Source organism: Pseudoliparis swirei, chromosome 7 (assembly GCF_029220125.1).
Source record: "Pseudoliparis swirei isolate HS2019 ecotype Mariana Trench chromosome 7, NWPU_hadal_v1, whole genome shotgun sequence".
NCBI classification, from domain to species: Eukaryota; Metazoa; Chordata; class Actinopteri; order Perciformes; family Liparidae; genus Pseudoliparis; species Pseudoliparis swirei.
Window position 1 is genome coordinate 232,683 of NC_079394.1, and position 23,839 is coordinate 256,521.

General features: G+C 46.6%; 1 protein-coding gene and 1 long non-coding RNA gene across 2 annotated transcripts in view; one reads left to right on the forward strand and one right to left on the reverse strand.

Moving 5' to 3' along the window:
* The window catches only part of ssh1a (slingshot protein phosphatase 1a), a 37,334-nt gene that overhangs the window by 13,216 nt on the left and 279 nt on the right, over window positions 1-23,839 (reverse strand). The window contains 6 exon segments of the mRNA XM_056420021.1: window positions 5,714-5,773; window positions 5,897-5,994; window positions 17,494-17,643; window positions 20,089-20,153; window positions 20,897-20,979; window positions 22,589-22,626. Coding sequence (XP_056275996.1) covers window positions 5,714-5,773; window positions 5,897-5,994; window positions 17,494-17,643; window positions 20,089-20,153; window positions 20,897-20,979; window positions 22,589-22,626 — 494 coding nt within the window.
* Window positions 937-1,827, forward strand: LOC130197311 (uncharacterized). The gene is made up of 3 exons (XR_008832423.1): window positions 937-1,039; window positions 1,561-1,708; window positions 1,795-1,827. It is a non-coding gene; the product is annotated as an uncharacterized LOC130197311 (long non-coding RNA).

Consider the following 23,839-nt stretch of genomic DNA (forward strand, 5'->3'; position numbering starts at 1 on the left):
CTAGAGCACCATATTTATTAGGAGAGACATGAAAGAAAGCCTTACCTTAGTGTCCCATGTCCAATAAAGGTGTATTTAGGGGGAAAATGAGAAACATTTGTAAAGTGTGGTTCTTGTGGGGTGATGGGCACACAGGCAGGATATAGATGGTTCATACAAACGGATGGTAAGAAAGACTGTCCCACATTTACAAAGAGGGGGGGGGGGGGAGGTGGGGGGACTTCATAATAGCTATTGTATTTAGTAGTTATATAGTTATTGTAACACGGTCCGAAAACTGTGCAGCTCCACGCAGCTCCAGCCGCAAATACCTGCCGTAAAGTGTGATCCATGTGACGTCATTCTGTAACTTGCTTGTATTTATTACAATAACAAATGATAACGACATCTTTTAACATTAAAGTTAGACACAGATCTGATTAAAGGTCAACATCTGAATCCAACTAAATAATGTAGCCTACTGCTAATTAAATTTGTCTCTTACAACTATGAAAATGTATCGAGTAAAACATGTTTAAACTGCAACTAGTTTTCATAATCATCTATAATTCAAAACACTTAACAATTAATAGTAATTTAATTGGAGTTGAAGTTGACATTTCATGGCTTAACATTACAATGCAACATGTATTCCTTTCTTTATCTTCAGGGTGGTCCTACCTATGGCAGGAAAATGATGACTGGGAGTCTTGCAGCTGCAGGTGTCTTCGCATCAGAGGGTCGTTGGAGCTGTTTTGCAACATTCACCCACCTTACCATAAGGCACGATGCCAGGTTTTGTTTTTTCTCAAATTAGAATATGTTGTGCTATTCAATAAGGTCATGATGTTCTTTTTGTCTGTGTTTAAGGAGCAAGGAACCTCAACCTCTTCCTTACCATGCAGCCTATGGGTCACAAAATCCACATGGACCAAAATGAGAAGATTGTCATGTTTGGCGTGACTCATGTGTTGGTAATAGATGGCTTCTCCAGCAAAATTGTTGGACAAGCTACTATGCCTGTAAAGAACAACCTCACCATCTACAATGACGTTTACAGGTAATTGAAAAGACTGTTGTCCTTGTACCCTAAACATTACAAATCATCCCCATTTTATGAGGTGTTTTAACAGGGTGTCTGTGGGTCCTTAAAACAAAAAAATGCATTTAAAACTAAATATCTTACAATTTCTTGAATACCATTTGTCAGCTCTGAAAATGCACTTGATTAGGAAGAGACACATTTTCGAAAGTGGATTTAAATTCAATATGGCTTGTTAATGTATTAAAAGAAAATGCTCAACTTAAGTGGGATTAGTCGCATGTGAAAACCTTCATAATATATTTTTTTTTAGTTTGGATTTGAATCAACGTATTAAATTGCATTCATATTGGTCTAAAAAAGGACTTAAATTAAACTTATTGAAAACTACAGAAACCCTTTTTAAGCAGCAAGTTAAAACTCATCTCACCTCATCAGTACCTGATAACACAAGACCTACTACACATTTTGTAAATGTATCTGACACCATTAGCCTTACCCTCCATACTGCTGTCTGCCAATGTTATGTTTTCTTGCAGGAGTGCAGTAATGGAATATGGGATGTGGGACCAGGTCAGAGTGGATCATGGAAAGGAGTTCTACCTCACTCTTTTCATGCAGGAGAAGTTGGCCAGCCACCGCCACAACACTGAAAGGCCACCATATCTCCAAACACCATCGACAAAGGTGATCAACATACAATGGTTTTGCTGATTATAAAGTTAATCAACATGTAATTAAATAACTATTTCACACTTTCATTAATTATTCAGAATGGTTAACTGAAGATATTGAAATGTGTGAAAGTAAGTTAGTCTGGGGGGGCGGGGAAAATATTTGTTTATCAAGAATCTGAAAATGTCTCTATTTTGCAATGACAGAATCACAGAATTGAGAGAATCTGGCCAGAAATCAACAACCGGGTCAACTACCCGTTGAAAGCTGCATTGGTCCAACTGGTGGATCAGGAGGAGCTGGACATGGAGGACCAGATGACTCGGTTCTGTGTGTCATCTTTGACATGCCAGTTGGCCCAGATCGGTGTTAACCGAACTGTGCAAACATGGAATGCACACAGGATTCCTGGTATGTCTTCAGGTTGGTCTTTCAAGCCTTTTTTAATGTGAATAATTATTTTCAAAATGTTTTACTATTGAATGTTTCTTAAACATGTTTTATCAAATACTAGAAGGAGCATGTTGCAATACATGGCATGGTTGTGACAGCCACATTGAATTATTATTACAGGGAGGGGGATACCAAATTACTTGGCCAGAGATGGATGCCCAAAGAAGCTGTCGACAGACCTTTTGCCAAATGCATCTGTGGCTGCAGACTGGTACGACCAGGAAGTGGGCTCACTGACAGTGTCAGACTTTGGCACCAACCATTTCCAAGTTCACAGGACCAGGAAGCTGCAGTGAGGGGATTTGCTCTGCAGTGCCCTGATACAAGTGGACTGCTGGACAATGCAGTGAATAATCTGCCACAACCGTTCAAACATGGACTCAAAGGCCTCATCGACATCTCAAGGAGAATTTGTCAACGCTGATGTTTTTTTATGTGTCTAAGTTGTTATTGTCTGTGCTTTTTAATTAATTGGTTCAACTGATGGGATGTTTTTTTCTTTTCTTCAAATGTTGGGGGTTTAAAGGGAGAAATATGTTCTTTTTGAATAAACACTTATGTCTTTAAAGTCTGGCACGAATTTCATTTTTAATCTGTAATGGGAAAGGCTGGACCTGTAACACCAACTATTGATAGTGACACGGTGTGTTGACCCCCTGCCAGTGTGAGTAAGGCACTGGAAGATGGCTTGTTCAGCGACCTCTGACCTAGGTAACAAACGTACACCCCAAAATATACACACACAAGACGGTTGCAGCCGGTTTCGGGCGGTGAAGCCATGATAACTTCATACATTAGCCACCATTGTATCACTTGTTTCAGGCTCATAAGTCGGTCTCCCTGACAGCCGGGTATCACAGATTTGGACCCAGTGTGAAGATTTCCCACTGGAGGAGGACCCCGATGTGGTTGGGAACCTCGCTTGTTTATGAAGGGCAGCTTAAGGACCCTGACACCCTCAGTTTGGATGTCAATCTGATACCTATTGCTTCACTAAGAACACAGCTGATGTCTGAGCACTACAATCAAACAGCAGGAACAAACATCAATGATAAACAATCTGAGCCAACCTATAAATCACATCATACTAAACACCATTTTGACCTGAGCTTGTAGCAGGTAGGCTATAAAGCTTCAGTGAAGCTCAGTCAGGACGGTTCATACATCTGACATTCACTTTTCATTTGGAACGGCTCTTGGAAGGCAACACTTTGATGATGTAAATCATGCGAGCAGATTGACTGCAGATGGAAGAATCAGAGGAATTGAGATCCAGCAATACAATTCAAATACAGGAATGTAATCCTAATGCAATGCTACCACTAATTCTGAAGGCTTCCTCTTTTAGGGGAGTAGTTAACTTGTGCTTGACATAAAGAATTAGAAAATACCAAAGATTGTCTTTCTTTACGAATCTAGAAGTGTGCAGATGTCATTGGATCAGATATAAGTACATGTGAGCTGCTGCTCTGAGCTAAACAAGGTCATGACCTGTTGCTCTGAGCTAAACCTGTTGCTCTTAGCTAAACAAGGCCACGACCTGTTGCTCTGAGCTAAACCTGTTGCTCTGAGCTAAACAAGGTCATGACCTGTTGCTCTGAGCTAAACAAGGTCATGACCTGTTGCTCTGAGCTAAACAAGGCCATGACCTGCTGCTCTGAGCTAAACCTGTTGCTCTTAGCTAAACAAGGTCATGACCTGTTGCTCTGAGCTAAACCTGCTGCTCTGAGCTAAACAAGGCCATGACCTGTTGCTCTTAGCTAAACAAGGTCATGACCTGTTGCTCTGAGCTAAACCTGTTGCTCTGAGCTAAACAAGGTCATGACCTGTTGCTCTTAGCTAAACAAGGTCATGACCTGTTGCTCTGAGCTAAACAAGGCCATGACCTGCTGCTCTGAGCTAAACCTGTTGCTCTTAGCTAAACAAGGTCATGACCTGTTGCTCTGAGCTAAACCTGCTGCTCTGAGCTAAACAAGGCCATGACCTGTTGCTCTGAGCTAAACCTGTTGCTCTGAGCTAAACAAGGCCATGACCTGTTGCTCTGAGCTAAACCTGTTGCTATTAGCTAAACAAGGTCATGACCTGCTGCTCTGAGCTAAACAAGGTCATGACCTGTTGCTCTATAAGCTACACAAGGCTCTGAGCTGAATATGGCTTATCTAAATGTACATGCAGAGATATAGCCATACGGCTAAACACAGGCAACAATGCCTAACAATCACGACTGTAAACTATGTGAGACATGTTAGAGATGTGAGGAGCTGTGCTCTCCATGTTTCACTCTGATACAATAACTCATGGAGTCAACTCCTCAAAACATGTTCACACAACACAGAGCTCCATCCTTCTGGAGACCAGAGGACTACATGATGATGTGATGTAGTCAGAGGAGTAAAGACACTGACAGCAGAGTCACAACAGAACAGGTTATATGTTTATGATGATTTAGTTTATTTCGATCAGCAAAATATACAACAATCATAATTCAACAAAAGAAGAAAGTGGCTGACCGAAAGGGTCGAGGATGAAGCTAACGAGCTTATAAGTGCCCTAACCTATGATTTCTCGAAAAAACTTATTTCAAAGAATCATATATATATATATACACACATACATACGTATACATATACATACATATACACACACACACATATATACATATAAACACACACTATACATACACACACATATAAACATAAAACGAAAAACAAAACAAAAAACGTGTCCCCATTAACCGTTGATGTAATGATGATGTAGTAATGAAGGTTACAGGTGAAGCACAGGTGGTGCTGTGATTGGGTGCTAACTGAACGCTGCTTAATAAGAAAAACACAACTGTCTCTATTTTTCAATTGTCAATATGTATTGCCTCGTGGTCATCATATCCTCACTCTTCCATGTGGGAATGTTTAGTTCCAAAATGACCCAAATAAAACAAGTAAATACATGATGTATACAACTATGCTGGAAATTAACCATGAACATAAATATCAGAGGAAATAAACGGCATTAAATACATATGTATCAATAACAGGTATACTGCCATCTAGCGGTATAAAGGTGAACCGTTTACTCTGCGGTGGAAATATAGTCTCTGCACAGAAACATTACTTTGATTAATCTATATTAGGAACTGTGTTGCATCAAACAATGCAACGATTAAGTGAGAAGGTGATTCTTGCTGTGTACATGAATATTAAACTTCCCGTCGTCACCACTGTCGCTAACATATCCAGGTTTAATTCTTTATATTGACTAATTAATATTCTTCTAACGTTACCCTGCTATGTGTTTGCATCGTTAAAATATCCCCGTTTAATTCTTTATTCTTTATATTGATTAATTAATATTCCTCTAAGGTTAATACGAATATGTATCACTGGCTTTTATTTTGACTTCATTTTAAGCACTTCCGTTCTGTCGTTTTTGGTTTCAGACGGCAGAAACGAAATACGGAGGTGGTATTCCGTTTTTCCGTTTTTGGTTTTCAAACGGAAAACGAAAAAACCACGTGATTTCCGTATTCCGTATTTGGAATGAAACGAAAAAACGAAATAACATTACGTACACGGACCACACGGCTTGAAGACTTGAGTCCCACTCGCCGTGTTCACAGTGAAGCCCCTGAGGAGGACACACAGAACAGTGCAGCTGCGTGTGGACCATGTTCACCCCCAGGGGGCGCTGCAGTGTTGGCTGAAGAGGGGAAGACCACTGGGCAGGGGGGCACAGGACAGAGACTCTCACCCGTCTCCATCCAGGTGGATCTTGGTGTCGCTCCACAGGGGGAGCGCCAGGCCGATGGAGCAGCTTTTGCTGGCAGAGGATATAAATGATGTGATGAACTGGAAACAAGCGAAGAGGTTCTCCCTTTCTTATGAAACACAAAGGAGAGCAGCAGGTCCTGACTGGCAGCATCATACATGTAGATGTGGTCATGTCAGCATCATACATGTAGATGTGGTCATGTGTCAGCATCACACATGTAGATGTGGTCATGTGTCAGCATCACACATGTAGATGTGGTCATGTGTCAGCATCACACATGTAGATGTGGTCATGTCAGCATCACACATGTAGATGTGGTCATGTGTCAGCATCACACATGTAGATGTGGTCATGTCAGCATCACACATGTAGATGTGGTCATGTCAGCATCACACATGTAGATGTGGTCATGTGTCAGCATCATACATGTAGATGTGGTCATGTCAGCATCACACATGTAGATGTGGTCATGTCAGCATCACACATGTAGATGTGGTCATGTGTCAGCATCACACATGTAGATGTGGTCATGTGTCAGCATCACACATGTAGATGTGGTCATGTCAGCATCATACATGTAGATGTGGTCATGTCAGCATCATACATGTAGATGTGGTCATGTGTCAGCATCACACATGTAGATGTGGTCATGTCAGCATCACACATGTAGATGTGGTCATGTCAGCATCACACATGTAGATGTGGTCATGTGTCAGCATCACACATGTAGATGTGGTCATGTCAGCATCATACATGTAGATGTGGTCATGTCAGCATCACACATGTAGATGTGGTCATGTGTCAGCATCACACATGTAGATGTGGTCATGTGTCAGCATCACACATGTAGATGTGGTCATGTGTCAGCATCACACATGTAGATGTGGTCATGTGTCAGCATCATACATGTAGAGGTGGTCATGTGTCAGCATCATACATGTAGATGTGGTCATGTGTCAGCATCATACATGTAGATGTGGTCATGTGTCAGCATCACACATGTAGATGTGGTCATGTCAGCATCATACATGTAGATGTGGTCATGTCAGCATCACACATGTAGATGTGGTCATGTGTCAGCATCACACATGTAGATGTGGTCATGTGTCAGCATCACACATGTAGATGTGGTCATGTGTCAGCATCACACATGTAGATGTGGTCATGTGTCAGCATCACACATGTAGATGTGGTCATGTGTCAGCATCACACATGTAGATGTGGTCATGTGTCAGCATCACACATGTAGATGTGGTCATGTGTCAGCATCACACATGTAGATGTGGTCATGTCAGCATCACACATGTAGATGTGGTCATGTCAGCATCATACATGTAGATGTGGTCATGTCAGCATCATACATGTAGATGTGGTCATGTGTCAGCATCACACATGTAGATGTGGTCATGTGTCATCATCACACATGTAGATGTGGTCATGTCAGCATCACACATGTAGATGTGGTCATATCAGCATCACACATGTAGATGTGGTCATGTCAGCATCACACATGTAGATGTGGTCATGTCAGCATCACACATGTAGATGTGGTCATGTCAGCATCACACATGTAGATGTGGTCATGTCAGCATCACACATGTAGATGTGGTCATGTCAGCATCACACATGTAGATGTGGTCATGTCAGCATCATACATGTAGATGTGGTCATGTGTCAGCATCATACATGTATATGTGGTCATGTGTCAGCATCACACATGTAGATGTGGTCATGTCAGCATCACACATGTAGATGTGGTCATGTCAGCATCACACATGTAGATGTGGTCATGTCAGCATCACACATGTAGATGTGGTCATGTGTCAGCATCATACATGTAGATGTGGTCATGTCAGCATCATACATGTAGATGTGGTCATGTGTCAGCATCATACATGTAGATGTGGTCATGTGTCAGCATCACACATGTAGATGTGGTCATGTCAGCATCATACATGTAGATGTGGTCATGTGTCAGCATCACACATGTAGATGTGGTCATGTCAGCATCACACATGTAGATGTGGTCATGTGTCAGCATCACACATGTAGATGTGGTCATGTGTCAGCATCACACATGTAGATGTGGTCATGTCAGCATCACACATGTAGATGTGGTCATGTGTCAGCATCACACATGTAGATGTGGTCATGTCAGCATCACACATGTAGATGTGGTCATGTGTCAGCATCACACATGTAGATGTGGTCATGTGTCAGCATCACACATGTAGATGTGGTCATGTGTCAGCATCATACATGTAGATGTGGTCATGTGTCAGCATCACACATGTAGATGTGGTCATGTGTCAGCATCACACATGTAGATGTGGTCATGTGTCAGCATCACACATGTAGATGTGGTCATGTGTCAGCATCACACATGTAGATGTGGTCATGTGTCAGCATCACACATGTAGATGTGGTCATGTGTCAGCATCATACATGTAGATGTGGTCATGTGTCAGCATCATACATGTAGATGAAACAGAGTAGCCCCACGCCCCTCACCCAGTGTCCCCCATAGCACATCCCCCCCCCGGGGCCTCCCCCTCTCACCCAGCCCTCCCAGAGCTCCATAGAGACTGTGTCTGTCCCACGGCCACTTCAACTTAAATTAATTCTATCAAAAGAAAGCAGAAGAGGAGTCGTACACAATAACCTTATTCAAGTTAACACCATTATTTCAGCAGTGCAACAAAACAGGACTATTAAATGTGGTCTCCTAAATATTCGATCTGTCATCTAAAGCTGTGTTACTAAATGATTTAATATCAGATAATCACATTGATTTATGTTGCCTAACTGAAACCTGGCTGAGCCATGAAGAATATGTCTGCCTGAATGAATCGACTCCTCCAAGTCATATTAATACTCACATTCCTCGAGGCACCGGTCGAGGAGGTGGAGTAGCAGCCATCTTTGAATCGAGCCTATTAATTAATCCTCAACCAAAATTACCCTACACCTCATTTGAAAGCCTTGTTCTTAGTCTTTCACATCCAACCTGGAAGACACTACAGCCAATTATATTTGTGATTCTGTACCGGCCACCAGGTCCATATTCAGAGTTTATATCTGAATTCTCAGAATTTATATCAAGTTTGGTTCTTAAAACTGATAAAGTTATTATTGTTGGAGATTTTAATATCCATGTGGATGTTGATAATGATTGCCTAGGTGCTGCATTCATCTCCTTGTTGGACTCGATTGGCTTCTGCCAGAGAGTACAGAAACCCACTCACAGCTTTGGCCACACTGTTAGAAGTGGGACAAATAAATGCAAATTTTTCTGGGATGGGAAGTTTAGCAGAGGGATCCGTGGACCAGGCGGGGAAGTATCGAATGCGGAATGTAGGTACTAAAACAGATCTGAGGTGACCCCAGTTCCATTAGACTACAACGACAGGAAAGCAACCAGGCATCCATCAGGCCGGCCGACGGGGAGAGTGGCTGTAAGGTCAAATGAAAGAGTCGAGGCCATCGCTGGGCCGATAAGCAGAGAGCCAGGTACGAAGAGAACAAGGGTCCTGAGTGGTCATCTTAGGCGTTTACAACCGGTGACCCTCTGACTGAACTCACTCAGGGGCCCCACGTCGAGACCAGATGTAAACATTGCACCTCTTGTGATATTCAAATGAAGACTTGTTTAATTGTGTGTTCGGAGCCCATATCCTCACCATATGGGCCCAAGGTGATGTTACTGCGGAGGGAATAAACACAAGCCTGGATTCATGTATGTTAACCTGCCTGTAGATCAATGGTCTTTGATATGATAATGTAACCTATGTCTCCCATATGTTCTGTATCCTGACCCCCGGTTAGAGTGTGTTCTGTGTCACTGCCCACGGGAAGTCTCACAAAGTCTGAAAGGAGCTGTAAAGAGGGTACTTCCCACTAAGTGCCTGAGAGATTAGACAAGATCCCCGGAGACAGGTCACAGAGGTGACCCAGCTCATCTAAACCAGCTAAGACAACGGTCCCCCTCTTTGATGGGGAGCCAGAGAGTCTCCCCGGAACCTCTCAGGAAGTGAGGGGGGGATGACCCCCCCATCAGCACCCAGAGGACGTATATCCGGTAAAAGTAGGAGGGGCCGAGGGTATAAAGGGACGAACAGAGAAAAAGAAAAAAAAAGTTGTTAGTTGTTGTGGTTTGCCTCAGGCCTCTGTGAGAGAACTCGACTTGTACTTTGTTTATTTCTTCTTCCTGTTTTTGAATAAAATACTTGCTGCCTTGCAGTCTTAAAACTTTACCCTCGGTTTGTGGACCTACTTTTTGTGAGACCTATTTCTTCACCTGTCGACCCACCCGAGGAGACCGAAGGCGGAGACCCGAGAGCGGACCCCGCAGCCCCCGAGGTGAGTCTGAGCGACATCTGCACGGCTACACCCACTGACCTCAGCTACCAGGGCACAGACTGAGTCCTCACACCTCTCCACTGACATGTACTGACGAGAGATATCGCTGCAGCTGGTAGACCTCCGGCTCTCGGCCGAGCCGTGGTTGGTTCCGGGACCGAGAGAGGGACTCGTAACCCTCGAGAGAAAAGGTTTAACTAAAGTCCTTTCAGGGGTCAGAATAAGAAGAGGGCCAAGGGACCCGTCTCATCAGGTCATGTAGAAGGCACAGCTTTGTGATGGGCCTTTCCAAGTTGCCATTTTGTGTCCTGATCTTGACCCGACGTACATGTCCTCTTTTGTCCGGAAAGATTTCTGTGATTCTGCCCATGGGCCAGGAATTGCGTGGTGAGCTTTCATCGATGATCAGCACTATGTCTCCATGCTTTAGATTACTTTGAATCTGATTCCATTTCTGTCTCTCTTGGAGCAATGGAAGGTACTCTCGTGTCCAGCGTTTCCAGAAGAGATCAGCTATATATGGGTCTGTTTCCACCTTCTTCTGGAATAGATATCACTTTTGTCAAAGAGTCCGGGTGGAAGAGTCGGCATTCGCTTCATTTGAAGTAGGTGGTTAGGTGTCAGAGGTTCTGGATCTTTGAAGAGCCAGGCTGATGATCGAATCAATTTGTGCCATGACGAGAAGTGCTCAATAAAACGAGTCAGTGGACTTTGATTCTGCAGTGCACTTGCTGTGAAAACCAGAGCCACCTTTTTGACCTCCGGGTCACCGTCGGACAGTGTGGGTGGTACTTGGAGCACTGGCCAGTCTGTTTCCGGTTGCATCAGGAAATTTGGACCTCTCAGCCAGTGTCCCTCTTGGATGAACTTCTCGGCTTTCATGCCTCTTGATGCACTGTCAGCGAGGTTGAGTCCTGTCTTTATGTGGCGCCATTGGGATTTGTCTGTCAGATCCCGAATAGTGGTCACTCTGTTAGCCACGTAGGTTTGAAACCTTCTGGCGTCATTCTGGATGTATTTTAAGACGGCGGTGCTGTCGGTCCAAAAGACAGTCTCCGAGGGTTGACTCGAGCTCTCTTTTCAGCATCCTGTCTATCCTAGCAGCGAGGACTGCACTGGCAAGCTCCAGCCTTGGGATTGTCACCACCTTCAAAGGTGCAACCCTTGCCTTCCCGATCACAAACACCATGTGAGCTAGTCCTTTGTCACTGGTCAGTTTCAAATAGCTCACTGTCCCGTAACCTCGCTCACTTGCATCGCAGAAGTGGTGCATCTGTGCTCTAGTAACTTCGAAATCTGGTGGCCTAAGGCATCTCTTGACTCTTAGGCTGGAAATCAGGTTAAGGTCTTTCAGCCACTCTTTCCATCTCTCTGTGTAAGCAGTTGGTATCGATTCATCCCATCCACAGTTTAGCTTGCACAGGTCCTGCAGTATTCCTTTCCCTGTCAGCATGACTGGTGCTATGAACCCAAGAGGATCGTATACCGAGTTCAACACGGACAAAATGCTTCTGCGGGTGACTGATGGTTGTTTCGGGGTGATAGAGAAGAAGAATGTGTCGGACTCAATGTCCCATCGAATGCCAAGAGCCCTTTCTATGGGCAGTTTGTCTTTGTCGAGGTCGAGATCTTTGACCTCTTTTGCTCTCTCTTCCGCTGGAACAGAGGCAAGGACTGCTCGACTGTTACTGGTCCATTTGGTGAGTTTAAATCCACCTGTGGTGCAGACTGATTTGAGCTCCTTCACCAGACAGATTGCTTGGCTCTCGCTTGGGACGGATTTGAGGCAGTCGTCTACATAGAAGTTGCGACGAATAGTGTTGACGACTTCAGTACTACACTTTCCTTCATTATCATCAGCTGTCCGTTTCAGTGCGAAATTGGCACAGCTCGGTGATGAGACCGCTCCAAAGAGATGCACCGTCATCCGGTACTCTGCTAGCGGTTGTTTGGTGTCACCATCTGGCCACCACAGGAATCTGAGGAAGTCCACATCATCTCTAGGTATTCTTACTTGATGGAACATTCCTTCTATGTCTCCCATCACTGCTACTGGTTCCTGTCGGAATCGGAGGAGTACACCCAGCAAGGTGTTCGTAAGGTCAGGACCCTGCAGCAGCTCACTATTTAGGGAGGTTCCTTGGAATGAAGAGGTACAATCGAACACCACCCGGATTGTCTTCTTTCTTTTGTGGTAGACACCATGGTGGGGAATGTACCACAGTCTTCCGTCTTTCCGGGGGAGTTGTTCCTCGGGCACTCTTTCTGCATGCCCTCTCCTCAAGACATCACTCATGAAGCTGTTATAGTCTTTCCGAAAGGCTTCATCTTTCTGGAATCTGCGGGCAAGGCCTAATACTCTTTGTTCCGCCACCTTCCTGTTGTTTGGCAGGCTGATGTTATCCTGACGGAACGGAAGTCGTAGTTCATAGTGGCCTTCTTTTCTGAGATGGCGCGGCAGTGTCCAGTCGCCGTCGCGGCAGCTCCGCGGAGATTGTGCGCTCTTTTAGTTTTTGTGTTTATTTTTAATATTTTCTTTGCCACAAACACATCGGCACTAACAACATACGACCGCAGCACACTTTTGGACATAAACTTTTGCGCAAAACAAGGGTTTTTGTCCACTTTTTCCATCGATCCAGCGTGGCCGGCAGAGATCGTCGGCGAACCACAACAACAGCAGTGGAGCCGCTACTACGGGGGCGACGAAAACATCGAGGAAGCGGAGCGATTCGGAACAGACTGAGAGTTCAAGCCCACCGTCCACCTCTGCCCAGCATCCTTCTTGCTAACGTCCAGTCTCTGGAAAATAAGATGGATGATTTTGGCAAGGATCAGATTCCAACGGGACATGCGGGATTGTAACATCTTTTGTCTGGCAAACTTGGCTGACCCGCTGGTGCGGATCGAGTCATATGTCCAACCGAGTCCTTCTCTGTTTTCCGTGCAGACAGAACGGAAGAGTCTGGTAAATCTAAGGGTGGAGGGTCTGCTTCATGACGAACAACATGTGGTGCGACCCCAAGAACATTAAGACTCTTTCGTTCCTGCTGCGAACCTGGAACATCTGACGATCTCATGCCGTCCATTCTACCTTCCCGGAGTTCAGCTCGGTCATCACCACAGCCGTCTACATTCCACCACAGCGGACACCGCGTAGCACTATCGGACCTACATGATGTGTTATGTCGGCATCAGAACAAGTATCCCGGCGGCTGTGGTGGTGGCTGGGACTTTAACAAGGCAAACCTAAAAAGTCATGCCGAACTTTCACCAGCACATTACGTGTGCTACCAGAGGAAGAACGTTGGACCACTGCTATCGCCATTCAAGAGAGGCTATAAGGCTGTCTCTCTCCCTCCGTTAGGGAAATCAGACCATGCCGCCATTTTTCTGCTTCGGAGTATAAACAAAGAATCGCGGGAAGCGGTAGTGACGAGGAACGTAATGCGGTGGTCTGACCAATCAGAGGCTGAGCTACAGGACGCTCTGAGTATTGTCGACTGGGACATGATCCAATCCAGTTCCAGTGACGTCAGCGAGTTGGAAGTAGCAATGAGCCTCATAGCAACGCTTAACGGACACCATCGTCCCCACGGTAAAAGTTAGGGGCTTTCCTAATAAAAAGCCGTGGGTTGATAGATCCATCCGTGAAGCTGTGAACGCCCGCATTGCTGCCTATAACTCCGGTCTTGTATCCGCAACATGGACGAGTACAAGGCAGCGGTCTATGGACTGAGGAGGCGGTGAAGAACGCCAAAGGAGGTACGAGACAGAGTGGAATCACAGATGGAGCAGCGCGACACCAGGCGCCTATGGCAGGGGCTACGGACTATTACAAACTACCAGAGCAGACCCCGCAATGGTGAGTGCCGCATCCCTAGCGGACGACCTGAACTCATTTTATGCACGGTTTGAGGCTAGCAACAACAGCGCTAGCTCGCCGGCTAACAACAACACCGTAAGCGTAGCCGAGGTGAGTTCTACCGCTGGGGATGAACACACACTCTCTGTGACCGAGCACAGTGTGAGGAGGGCTCTGTTGAGGGTGAACACCAGGAAAGCTGCAGGTCCAGATGGCATATCTGGGCGAGTACTGAAGACCTGTGCTAACCAGCTAGCTCCAGTGTTCACCACAATATTCAACCTCTCCTGGCTGAGTCCGTGGTCCCGCCTGCTTCAAGAGATCCACTATTGTCCCTGTGCCCAAGAATGCTTCTCCAGCATGTATGAATGACTACCGACCGGTGGCCCTCACCTCGGTGGTCATGAAATGCTGAGAGGCTGATAAAGGACTACATCTGCGCCTTCCTCCCTTCCTCCATGGACCCGCTGCAGTTTGCTTATCGCCCAAACAGATCCACGGATGATGCTGTCTCCCAGGTACTGCACACCACACTCTCTCATCTGGACAGCCAGAGGGGGCTATGTGAGACTGCTGTTCATTGATTATAGTTCAGCTTTCAACACCATAGTCCCTCCAGACTGGCGGCAAGCTGATTGAGCTGGGACTGAACACCCCTGTGTGCTTGGATCCTGGACTTCCTGACCGCCAGGCCACAGGTGGTCAGGGTGGGCAGACACCTCCAAATCCTCACCCTGAACACAGGATCCCCCCAGGGTTGCGTCCTCAGCCCCCTACTGTTCTCCCTGAACACACATGACCGGGTGGCCAGGTTCAGCTCAACACCATCATCAAGTTTGCGGATGACACAGTGGTGGTGGGCCTGATCTCCCCCAACAACGAGAAGGCCTACCTGGAGGAAGTTGCTGATCTGTCACTCTGGTGCCGGGACAACAGCCTCATCATGAATGTCACCAAAACTAAGGAGCTGATTGTGGACTTTAGGAAGGTACAACAACAGAGGACGTACTCACCACTGGGGATTAACGGACTACTGTGGAGGGTGAGCGGTATAAATACCTGGGAGTCCACATCACCGAGGATCTGACATGGTCAACAAACACAGACACTCTGGTGAGAAAGGCAAGGCAGCGCCTCTACCACCTCAGGCAGCTGAGGAAATTTAAAGTTTCCCAGAGGATCCTTCAGTCCTTCTACTCTGGAGCTGTAGAGGCGTCCTGACAGGAAGCATCACAGCCTGGTTTGGCAACTGCTCCGCTCAGGACAGGAAGGCTCTGCAGAGAGTAGTGCGTTCGGCTGTGCGCACTATGGAACTACACTCCCACCCTGCAGGACTTGTACACCAGGAGGTGCAGAACCAGAGCCGGCAGGATCATGAAGGATCCTCACCACCCCAACAACAGACTGTTTCAGCTGCTGCGGTCAGGCAGGCGCCTCCGTAGTCACGCTGCAAGAACAGAGAGACTGAGACGGAGTTTCTTTCCTCAGGCCATCAGGATTGTGAACTCCGACCTCACCAGGACCCCATAGACCCACACAACTGCCCTCTTAGGCACACACACACACACACACACACACACTTACTGTAAATATTGTGTTGTTTTTTATTTGTAAATAGTGTGTACTTGTTGCCCTTGCACATTCCTGCTGAGCATTGCCACTTTCATTTCACTGCACACCCTGTGTGTGTATGTGACAAATAAAACATCTTGAATCTTGAATCTTGATCTTGAATCCTTTTGACTGAGCTGTTCATCACATGCAGGAATTTCTTGTCTTCAAATGAGTGTTCTTGTTTTTCATTGTAGGCCAGCTCTGAGAAGTCCTGGTTGTATTGTTGTATAAGGAGCTCTTCCAGCTTGGCCACTGATATTCTATTGGATGTTATCTGTGGTCGACCATGCTCATCCATAGGTGCAGTACTGCAGAGAGGTCCGTTTATAGTCCAGCCTAGGCTTGTCAGGACTGCATAGGGCCCCTCACCTTGGCTACTGATCACTCAGTGGTTCCAGGGCCTTTGGTACATTTGCACCAATCAATAGGCCTACTTCTGCCCTGATGGGCCTCAAGTGGACCTCCTTTAGGTAAGACCATCCTTTTATGTCCATTTCCGTCGGAATGTTCTCTTGACTGACAGGAATGGCCTTTTGTGTGAAGACTTCTGGAAGCCCTATGAAGCTGTTGCCATCCAGGCTGCATACTTCCAGTCCTCTTATCGCATGGGTTTTCACAGGCTTTTCATGACCCATTGTTCGGAGTAAGATCTCTGTTTTCTTTCCTCTGACAGACAACTGCTCCATCAGTTTTTTGGTGACAAAGGTGGCAGTGCTTCCAGGGTCTAGAAATGCATATGTTTCTATCAAACAGCTGCCTTTATGGCTCTTTATCTTGACAGGTACCACTGCTAGCTTGTAGTCTGTGGTTCTGTCCCCTGTGTGTGCTGCTGATGACACCAGAGCAATTTGTGCTGCCGATGAAACTTTAGCCATGTAGTTGCTCCTGGTGTCTGAAACCTGCTTAGCTGCTGGCTTGGTGTTTCCTGGAATAAAGTTCTCTATATGCAAGACAGTGGGGTGTTTCTTCTCACAGGAACGACACGTGAGACGTTTCTTGCATTCTTTGCTCATATGACCTTTGATCAAGCAGGCAAAGCAGAGTCCATTTTTCTTTAGCAGCTCGACTTTCTCCTCATGGGGAATCTTTGTAATTCTTTCACATGTTTCCATCACATGATCTCCTTTACAGAAAGCACAAGGCTTGACGAAGGCGTCCATGGCTGTCCGGATGCCCTCTGGCCTGTCTGCCCTCTCCTGTGCCTTAGTGTTCTGGTAGGTTTCTGTCTTGGGTACAACAGTCGTAGCAAAGCTTTTCTTGCTGCTAGGTCTCGTCTGGATATTCTCCCACTCGTGCTTCCGGCTGGGTCCTGTATATCCCCGAAGACGGGATCTTGAATGATTCTGACCTGCCTTTCCATAAACAGAACCAGATCATGGAACGTAGGTCTCTGCTGTGTTCTTTCAGTGATGTCACATACAGCAGATCGCCATTTCTCTCAAAGCTTAAATGGAAGTTTGAAAACAAGTCTTTTCATGTTGGATGGTGAGTCCAGCTCTGACATGTATGGTAGGTCCTGAACTGCATTACCACAGCCTCTCAGATAGAGGACGTAGCCATGAAGTGCTTTTCCATCATCTGTGCGTATTTGGTTCCAGTTCAAGTCCTTTTCGACGTATGCAGATATGATTTTGAATTCATCTCCAACGTGATATTTAAGTAGGCGCTTTGCTTCCGGGTAACCAGTGGTGGCGTTCATGTGAAAGCAGCTTTGGACGAGTTCCTTTGGCTGTCCAACCGTATACTGCTCCAGGAAGTACAGTCGATCCTCGTTGCTCTTGGTCTTGTCCTCGATGTTGTGCTCAAAAGCCTTCATAAATGGCCTGAAGGTTAGAGGATCGCCGTCAAACACCAACACTTCCCTTCTTGGCAGTTTAGATTCTTTCTGCTGTATCACGAGCAGGTCCGTCAAGTCCGTCTGTCTTTGTATGATGTTGGTGAGATCGATGCTCTGAGCTATTTCACGTCTGGGAGTGGATTCTCCTCATCTGGGTGGTCCATCAGAAACCACAGCTCTACGTGTGGGAGGGTTTGTCGGAGCCCTCGCTGGTCGCTCAGTTATTGGTCGGTGCCGAGTGTACATCATTTTTGTAAGGGTGTTTTAGGTATGGTTCCTATCCGTGCGAACTCCAGTTGTGTTAGACTTTCTTCCATTTTGGCAGATGCATATCTCCGGTTTTCAGTTTCTTTTCCAGATTCTGAGGCTCCTCTTTCAAATTCCTCTAGGGCCTTTAGCCTTGCATCACTGCTGCAAGATCTGCTTCCAGGTCCAGGGATTCCATTCTTAAACTCAGCTGATGCTTCTCTGCTTCCATTCTTAAACTCAGCTGATGCTTCTCTGCTTCCATTCTTAGACTCAGCTGATGCTTCTCCGTTTCCAGTTCATGTTTCTTTTTAAGAGCTTCAGCTCTTGGCCTGCAGAGCAGCTTTGTCTGCAGCTACCTTCATTCGTGCTGAAAGCACTATAGAAGATCTGGAACCTTTGGAAACTTTAGAACCTTTCGAGCTCCTTGAGCTGGTCTGTGAGACGCTGTCCCCAGCATCAACAACATTTTGTGGGTCAGGCTGAAGTTTTAACCATCGATCCACCTCAGACATAAACGCTTCATAATCCGCCATTTTGGGCTCTAACCAGTCCAAGTTTTCATTTGTTCTCACATCCTCACTCAGCAATAACTGAACAGAATGAGACTCTTTAAATTCATCCAGCAGTTTTACAAATTCATTTGCAGCTTTATTCACATCATCAACATCAGCACACTCTCTCATCATTGTTTTTATTTCATTCATGTTCCGTGTGCAGTGAGAGTTTCCCTCTCCGTGTCGCGCTGAGTGATTTAAATGCTTTCTTTTGTTGCGCCGCGTCCATCTCAATATTATCGGCTTCAGTGAGTCCCGATGCAGATCCTTCCGCCATTATTTCATTTTTCGTTCTCAGCCTTTAATTTTCGTTTGTGCAGGTTTTTTCCAAGTAAGTCCGACTGTTTTTGTTGGAATATTCGTTAGTATTCTGTGGCTTCTTTATTTATTTATATTCGTTCGTGCGCATATCCGCGCTTTGTTTCCGTGCAGCGATATTGATCCGCGGTGTCCTGCAACCTATAGTTTGATTGATTCCGTAATTTATAGGCAGTTTATGGATTCATTTGTCTGCTCATCAAACACTTCTTTCATTTCCTTTGTCCGTTTAATGTTTGACCGTAACCAGGTTCAGAAGACGGCGCGTCCGCTCGTTACTCACGGTACCGGTGAGATCAGATTCTGGCTGCAGTCCAAATGAATCCGAAGCGACAGCGACTCCGGGCTTCACTCAGATCCACGTTGCTGGCGTTCTTTGTGGCGTTCAGAGGGTGTTTTTAACTTATTGTAGAGGCGGTCGGTGGATTAACGCGCAGTATTCCTTGTGTCACTTTAAACCATTTTATTGTAGCACAGAAAATAAAGTAAAAACTCTTTAACAGAAAATAAACCGTCTTAAATCTAAATGCGGCTCGTGCGTTGCGGTTAAAAACAATTTCCCTTCCGCTCTCAAACAAAACACACCTGCCGGCACTCAGGTGCCGGCCATTTATAATGTCACGCCCACTGACATTGCGTCATCAAAACATGACCAAACAAACAGACAGGTAAACACAAATCATATTATGGCTTCTACACTATGTATATGTGTGTGTGTGTGTGTGTGTGTATGTATGTGTATGTATGTATGTGTGTATGTGTGTGTGTGTGTGTGTGTGTGTATGTATGTATATGTTTGTGTGTGTATGTATGTGTATGTATATGTGTGTCTATAGGTGTGTGTGTGTGTATGTGTGTGTGTATGTGTATGTATATGTGTGTGTGTGTGTGTGTGTATGTGTGTGTATATGTGTATATATGTGTATATGTGTGTGTATCTATGTGTGTGTGTATGTGTATATGTGTGTATGTATATGTGTGTATGTATGTATGTGTGTGTATGTGTGTATATGTGTGTATGTATGTGTGTGTGTATATATATGTGTGTGTGTATGTGTGTGTGTGTGTATGTGTGTGTGGCAGCTGTCTCTAATTTGGCCTCGGCTGCTGGTGATTGGCAATCAGTCAGCAGCCGAGGCCGCCCTCATAAAAGCTCCAAGTTGAGGGTGGAGCGGGGGAAGTGAGCAGACGCGTCGTGTTGCGGTCTGCTCGGTGTGTGTGTTGCAGAATAAAGATGTCATATAACGGAACCTCGTCGGTGTTGTCTGGCTATCCTTGGTGCTGGAGGGGGAAACCCACGGGTAACGGACGCGGTCCTGTTACAGTGTGTGTGTGTGTGTATGTGTGTGTGTGTATATGTGTGTGTATCTCTCACCAGTTTGATGCGGTCCTCGGAGTGGAGGATGTTGATCATCAGCTGCAGGTGTTGAGGCAAGTCGCCTGTTGAAGATCATAAAGGAAACGATCCAGATGTGATGATGAAGCTGATGAACAATAAACAGACTAACTGTCATCATGAGGTGTGAAGTCACTGCTGAGGGTTCCACTCCAACATCCTGGAGACACCTGAACACACCTGAGAACCCGAGGGGACCATGGTCCATCTTCACATGAGCACATTCATGAGCTGGTGTCATGTGACCCCGTCAGCAATCCCCGTGTGGGTGGAGCTGGTGTCATGTGACCCCGTCAGCGCTCCCCGTGTGGGTGGAGCTGGTGTCATGTGACCCCGTCAGCGCTCCCCGTGTGGGTGGAGCTGGTGTCATGTGACCCCGTCAGCGCTCCCCGTGTGGGTGGAGCTGGTGTCATGTGACCCCGTCAGCGCTCCCCGTGTGGGTGGAGCTGGTGTCATGTGACCCCGTCAGCGTGTGGAAACAGAGAGGTTCTAACACGATGAAACCTCCTCACAGCAGCTTTACATTAAAAAACATGGAGGTGTTGCCACTCATAAAGCAACCGTTGAATACTAAATGAAGACAACAGATTGAATTCAGTTTGTTTGATAGTCCCAGTCTCACACCTGTCCAACGGACCTCAGCTTTAGTCACGGACCGGTCCCAGAACAACTGATGGAGCTTTGGGTTGATCCTGCAAGACTTGAGATGCTCAGAAACACAAATGAATCTGCAGACACTCATTGTGCCTCCATGTTGGTGTGAGATGTTCAAACCAGTTCAGCTGACTTTCCACGTGGAGGTCGACCACACGGAGGTCCTGAAGCACTGGCTGCAGTTTCCTCTCTGAGGGGCAGAGCAGCTGGGAAACTCTTTGCCCCACCAGATGTGTAGAGAACAGAAATGTGTTTCCTGACCTGTGGCAGGGAGACGGACCGGCTGCAGTCTGTCTGCGGCCGGTTCCTCCTCATGCCGGAGAGCCGCAGGTGAGCTTCAGGGCCACACCTGTGGCTCTCGGTAGAGACGGCTGCTGATTCATGACACCGGGTCATCCAGCCTGTCATGATGTCACTTTGGGAACATCCAACAAATACAACTAGAATACAAAGCCATACATAACTGAGAAGTGTAATGAACATTTACCTTAAGTACCCTTGACTCAGTGAACCGAGCAGAGGCCCCCGAGGGCCTCATGTAACCCCCACAATGCCACCAGCCTGGCTTTGAGCATGAAGCTGCCTAAACACTGCCTGAGCTCTCGACGGAGCGCAGCTTGCGTCCTTCTTCTTAAACAAACACCTGCCGTCCGAGCGGCCCGAGGCCAGGAATTCCCCACACGGGTGTGGTGTTCCCAGCTGCCAGGGGAGGCGGCGCCTAGGCTACTGCTGCCTGTTGCAGGAAGAGAAGAGAACACCCCACCGAAGAAAGAGACTCTCCACCATCAGGGCTGTGGAGAAACCGCCGCCGAGCCGCAGCAGCAGCACCTCCACCACACCACCCGGATCACCGGACAGCGCCAAGGACGAGTTTCAACAGGACAGTGGAAACAGACAGCGGGTTGAGCTGAACCACAGCGCCTGCTGCCGGAGAACCAGCTCCACGGGGCAGAGCCCGGCCGACCCGGCCCAGCAGCAGACCTGAGCAGACTTCAGGTCTGCAGCTCCATGAACCAAGCGTTGGATCCTGAGTGATCTCTTCGGTCATCAGGGTTCTGCTTCGTCAAAGAATTCATCCACTTCTTGATTATTCAAGGGACATTTTTTAGCAATAAAGATTTTAACATCACAAATACAACAAAATTAAAAACAAGAACGCACATTCTAAGACCTGCCACCATCTTGTCAAGTCGATAATATATGCGGAATTGAAGGACAGGCGATTACAGAAGCTATTGATGTGATCAAATCGGAAATAAAACCGCGTGAATTGGTTTAGAATAACTCTTGTGGTGTTCCTCAGAGCGTTTCAGCGGCTGAACCTACAGACAGTTAGAGCTACGATGAAGAAAGGAACCGGCAAGTCGACAGAAACACAAACAACTTGCTTAGTGCTCCGTGTTCTTACGAACAGACGCCTGGTCTTTCCTTTTGAAAGGATCTGTCTCACCCGACAGACCTCCGAGAAGCTCCTCACATCGCTGAATGCACAAAGTGGCTGGAGTCAAGTGGTCATGTTCATCGTATTCTTGATCTTATAGAAAATGAAGACACATGTTGAGCTGTCGTTGCACCTCGTGGCTGCAGTGCAGCTGAGTCGCGGCGGGTCGTGAAGCAGCAGCTTGTGTGATCTGTGGACTTCTGCTTTACAGTTTCTCCCACCAAAGTCTAAATATCATCTCCTGTTGAAAGACAGACGGACGTTGTATTCCCGACTCGCGGTCGTCCTGGTCCGTCGGGCCTCGATGACCGGCCGCCCTCTGACTCACAGCCCCTGCGTGTGACGTCTGACTGGAGCAGCAACCCAAGAGCCGAGGACACTCACCTCTGATTGGTTCGCCGTTCATCTTCACTCCCAAAATCCTGCAATATAGATAAAGAGAAAGGATGAATACATCGGACCTCCTTTGGATTCATGGACAAACTGTTGAACATGGCCGTTCAAACAGAAGCGTTGTCTGTAAGCTTTGATAAGGAACTGAACATATGAAGTAGCTCTCCATGCTCTGACATGACGATGATGCTAAATGACCACGTTGGTTTATGATGGCAGACACCAACACAAGATGTTGTACCAGTGAGACCTGACACGCCCTCAGAGGGGAACCGCGTCATGACAACAGGGGTTCCACGAGGACCGATGACTCGGCGGGAACAGAGGAACACGAGTCCGGCGACACTCAGAGGCTTCTGCTCTCCCACTGCGGCCGAGACGGTGCTGCACCAGTGATGGCCCTGCAGATGAGGTGTGTGTGTGTGTTCATGTGTGTGTGTTCATGTGTGTGTGTTCATGTGTGTGTGTGCATTTAATAGCATCCGCCCCACCAGGGGGCGACTCGACTCGAGAAGCTCCTCAATGAGCGACATAACGGCGGCTGGCGAGCAAAGCGGCGTCTGGATTTTGACACTTCAATCAAAGTCAAAAGCGTCGCTTTGGTCTAAAGAAAATGCACTTCATTTAAAACCAGAGAGCAGATTAGAAGAGCTCTGAGGACGAGGGAGGGCAGAGACGCTTAAAGATGGATCGTGGAATATTCCAACTACGCCATGGCCCTGTTGAGACTCCGCCGTTCCTGATCCAATGTGAGGTCAAAGGTCAAAGGTCAGGGATGTCTATGTGTACAGATTGTAAAGCACTCTGAGGGGAATTTGTAATTCGTGAAAATGGGCTGTACACATAAAGTGAAGTGCATTAAAGAGGCTCAGTGGCGAGTGGACCCGCTCAGCCGGGCCACGCGGGGAGCTTCAGGCGGCGTCTGGACGGACATATCGACAACGACAATTACCGGAGAACATTTAATTGGCAATTGTATTTTTTGCGAGATTTCTGGGTGTTGTTTGCCATTTTATTTTGAGAATGTAATGGTCTGCCTCTGAAGAACAAGAGCCGGATCGTCGGCTCAGCGCCACAAAGACAACAGAACCGGAGACGGTGATTGTTGAAAAGAATCACCAAGATAGTTTTGGTGAGTCTTAATTTAAATGAAGTATTGATCCAACAGCTGAACCTACAACCTGTTAACTGTGTTGGCCCAGACCACCAGGCCTCAGCCCACCAGGCCTCAGACCACCAGGC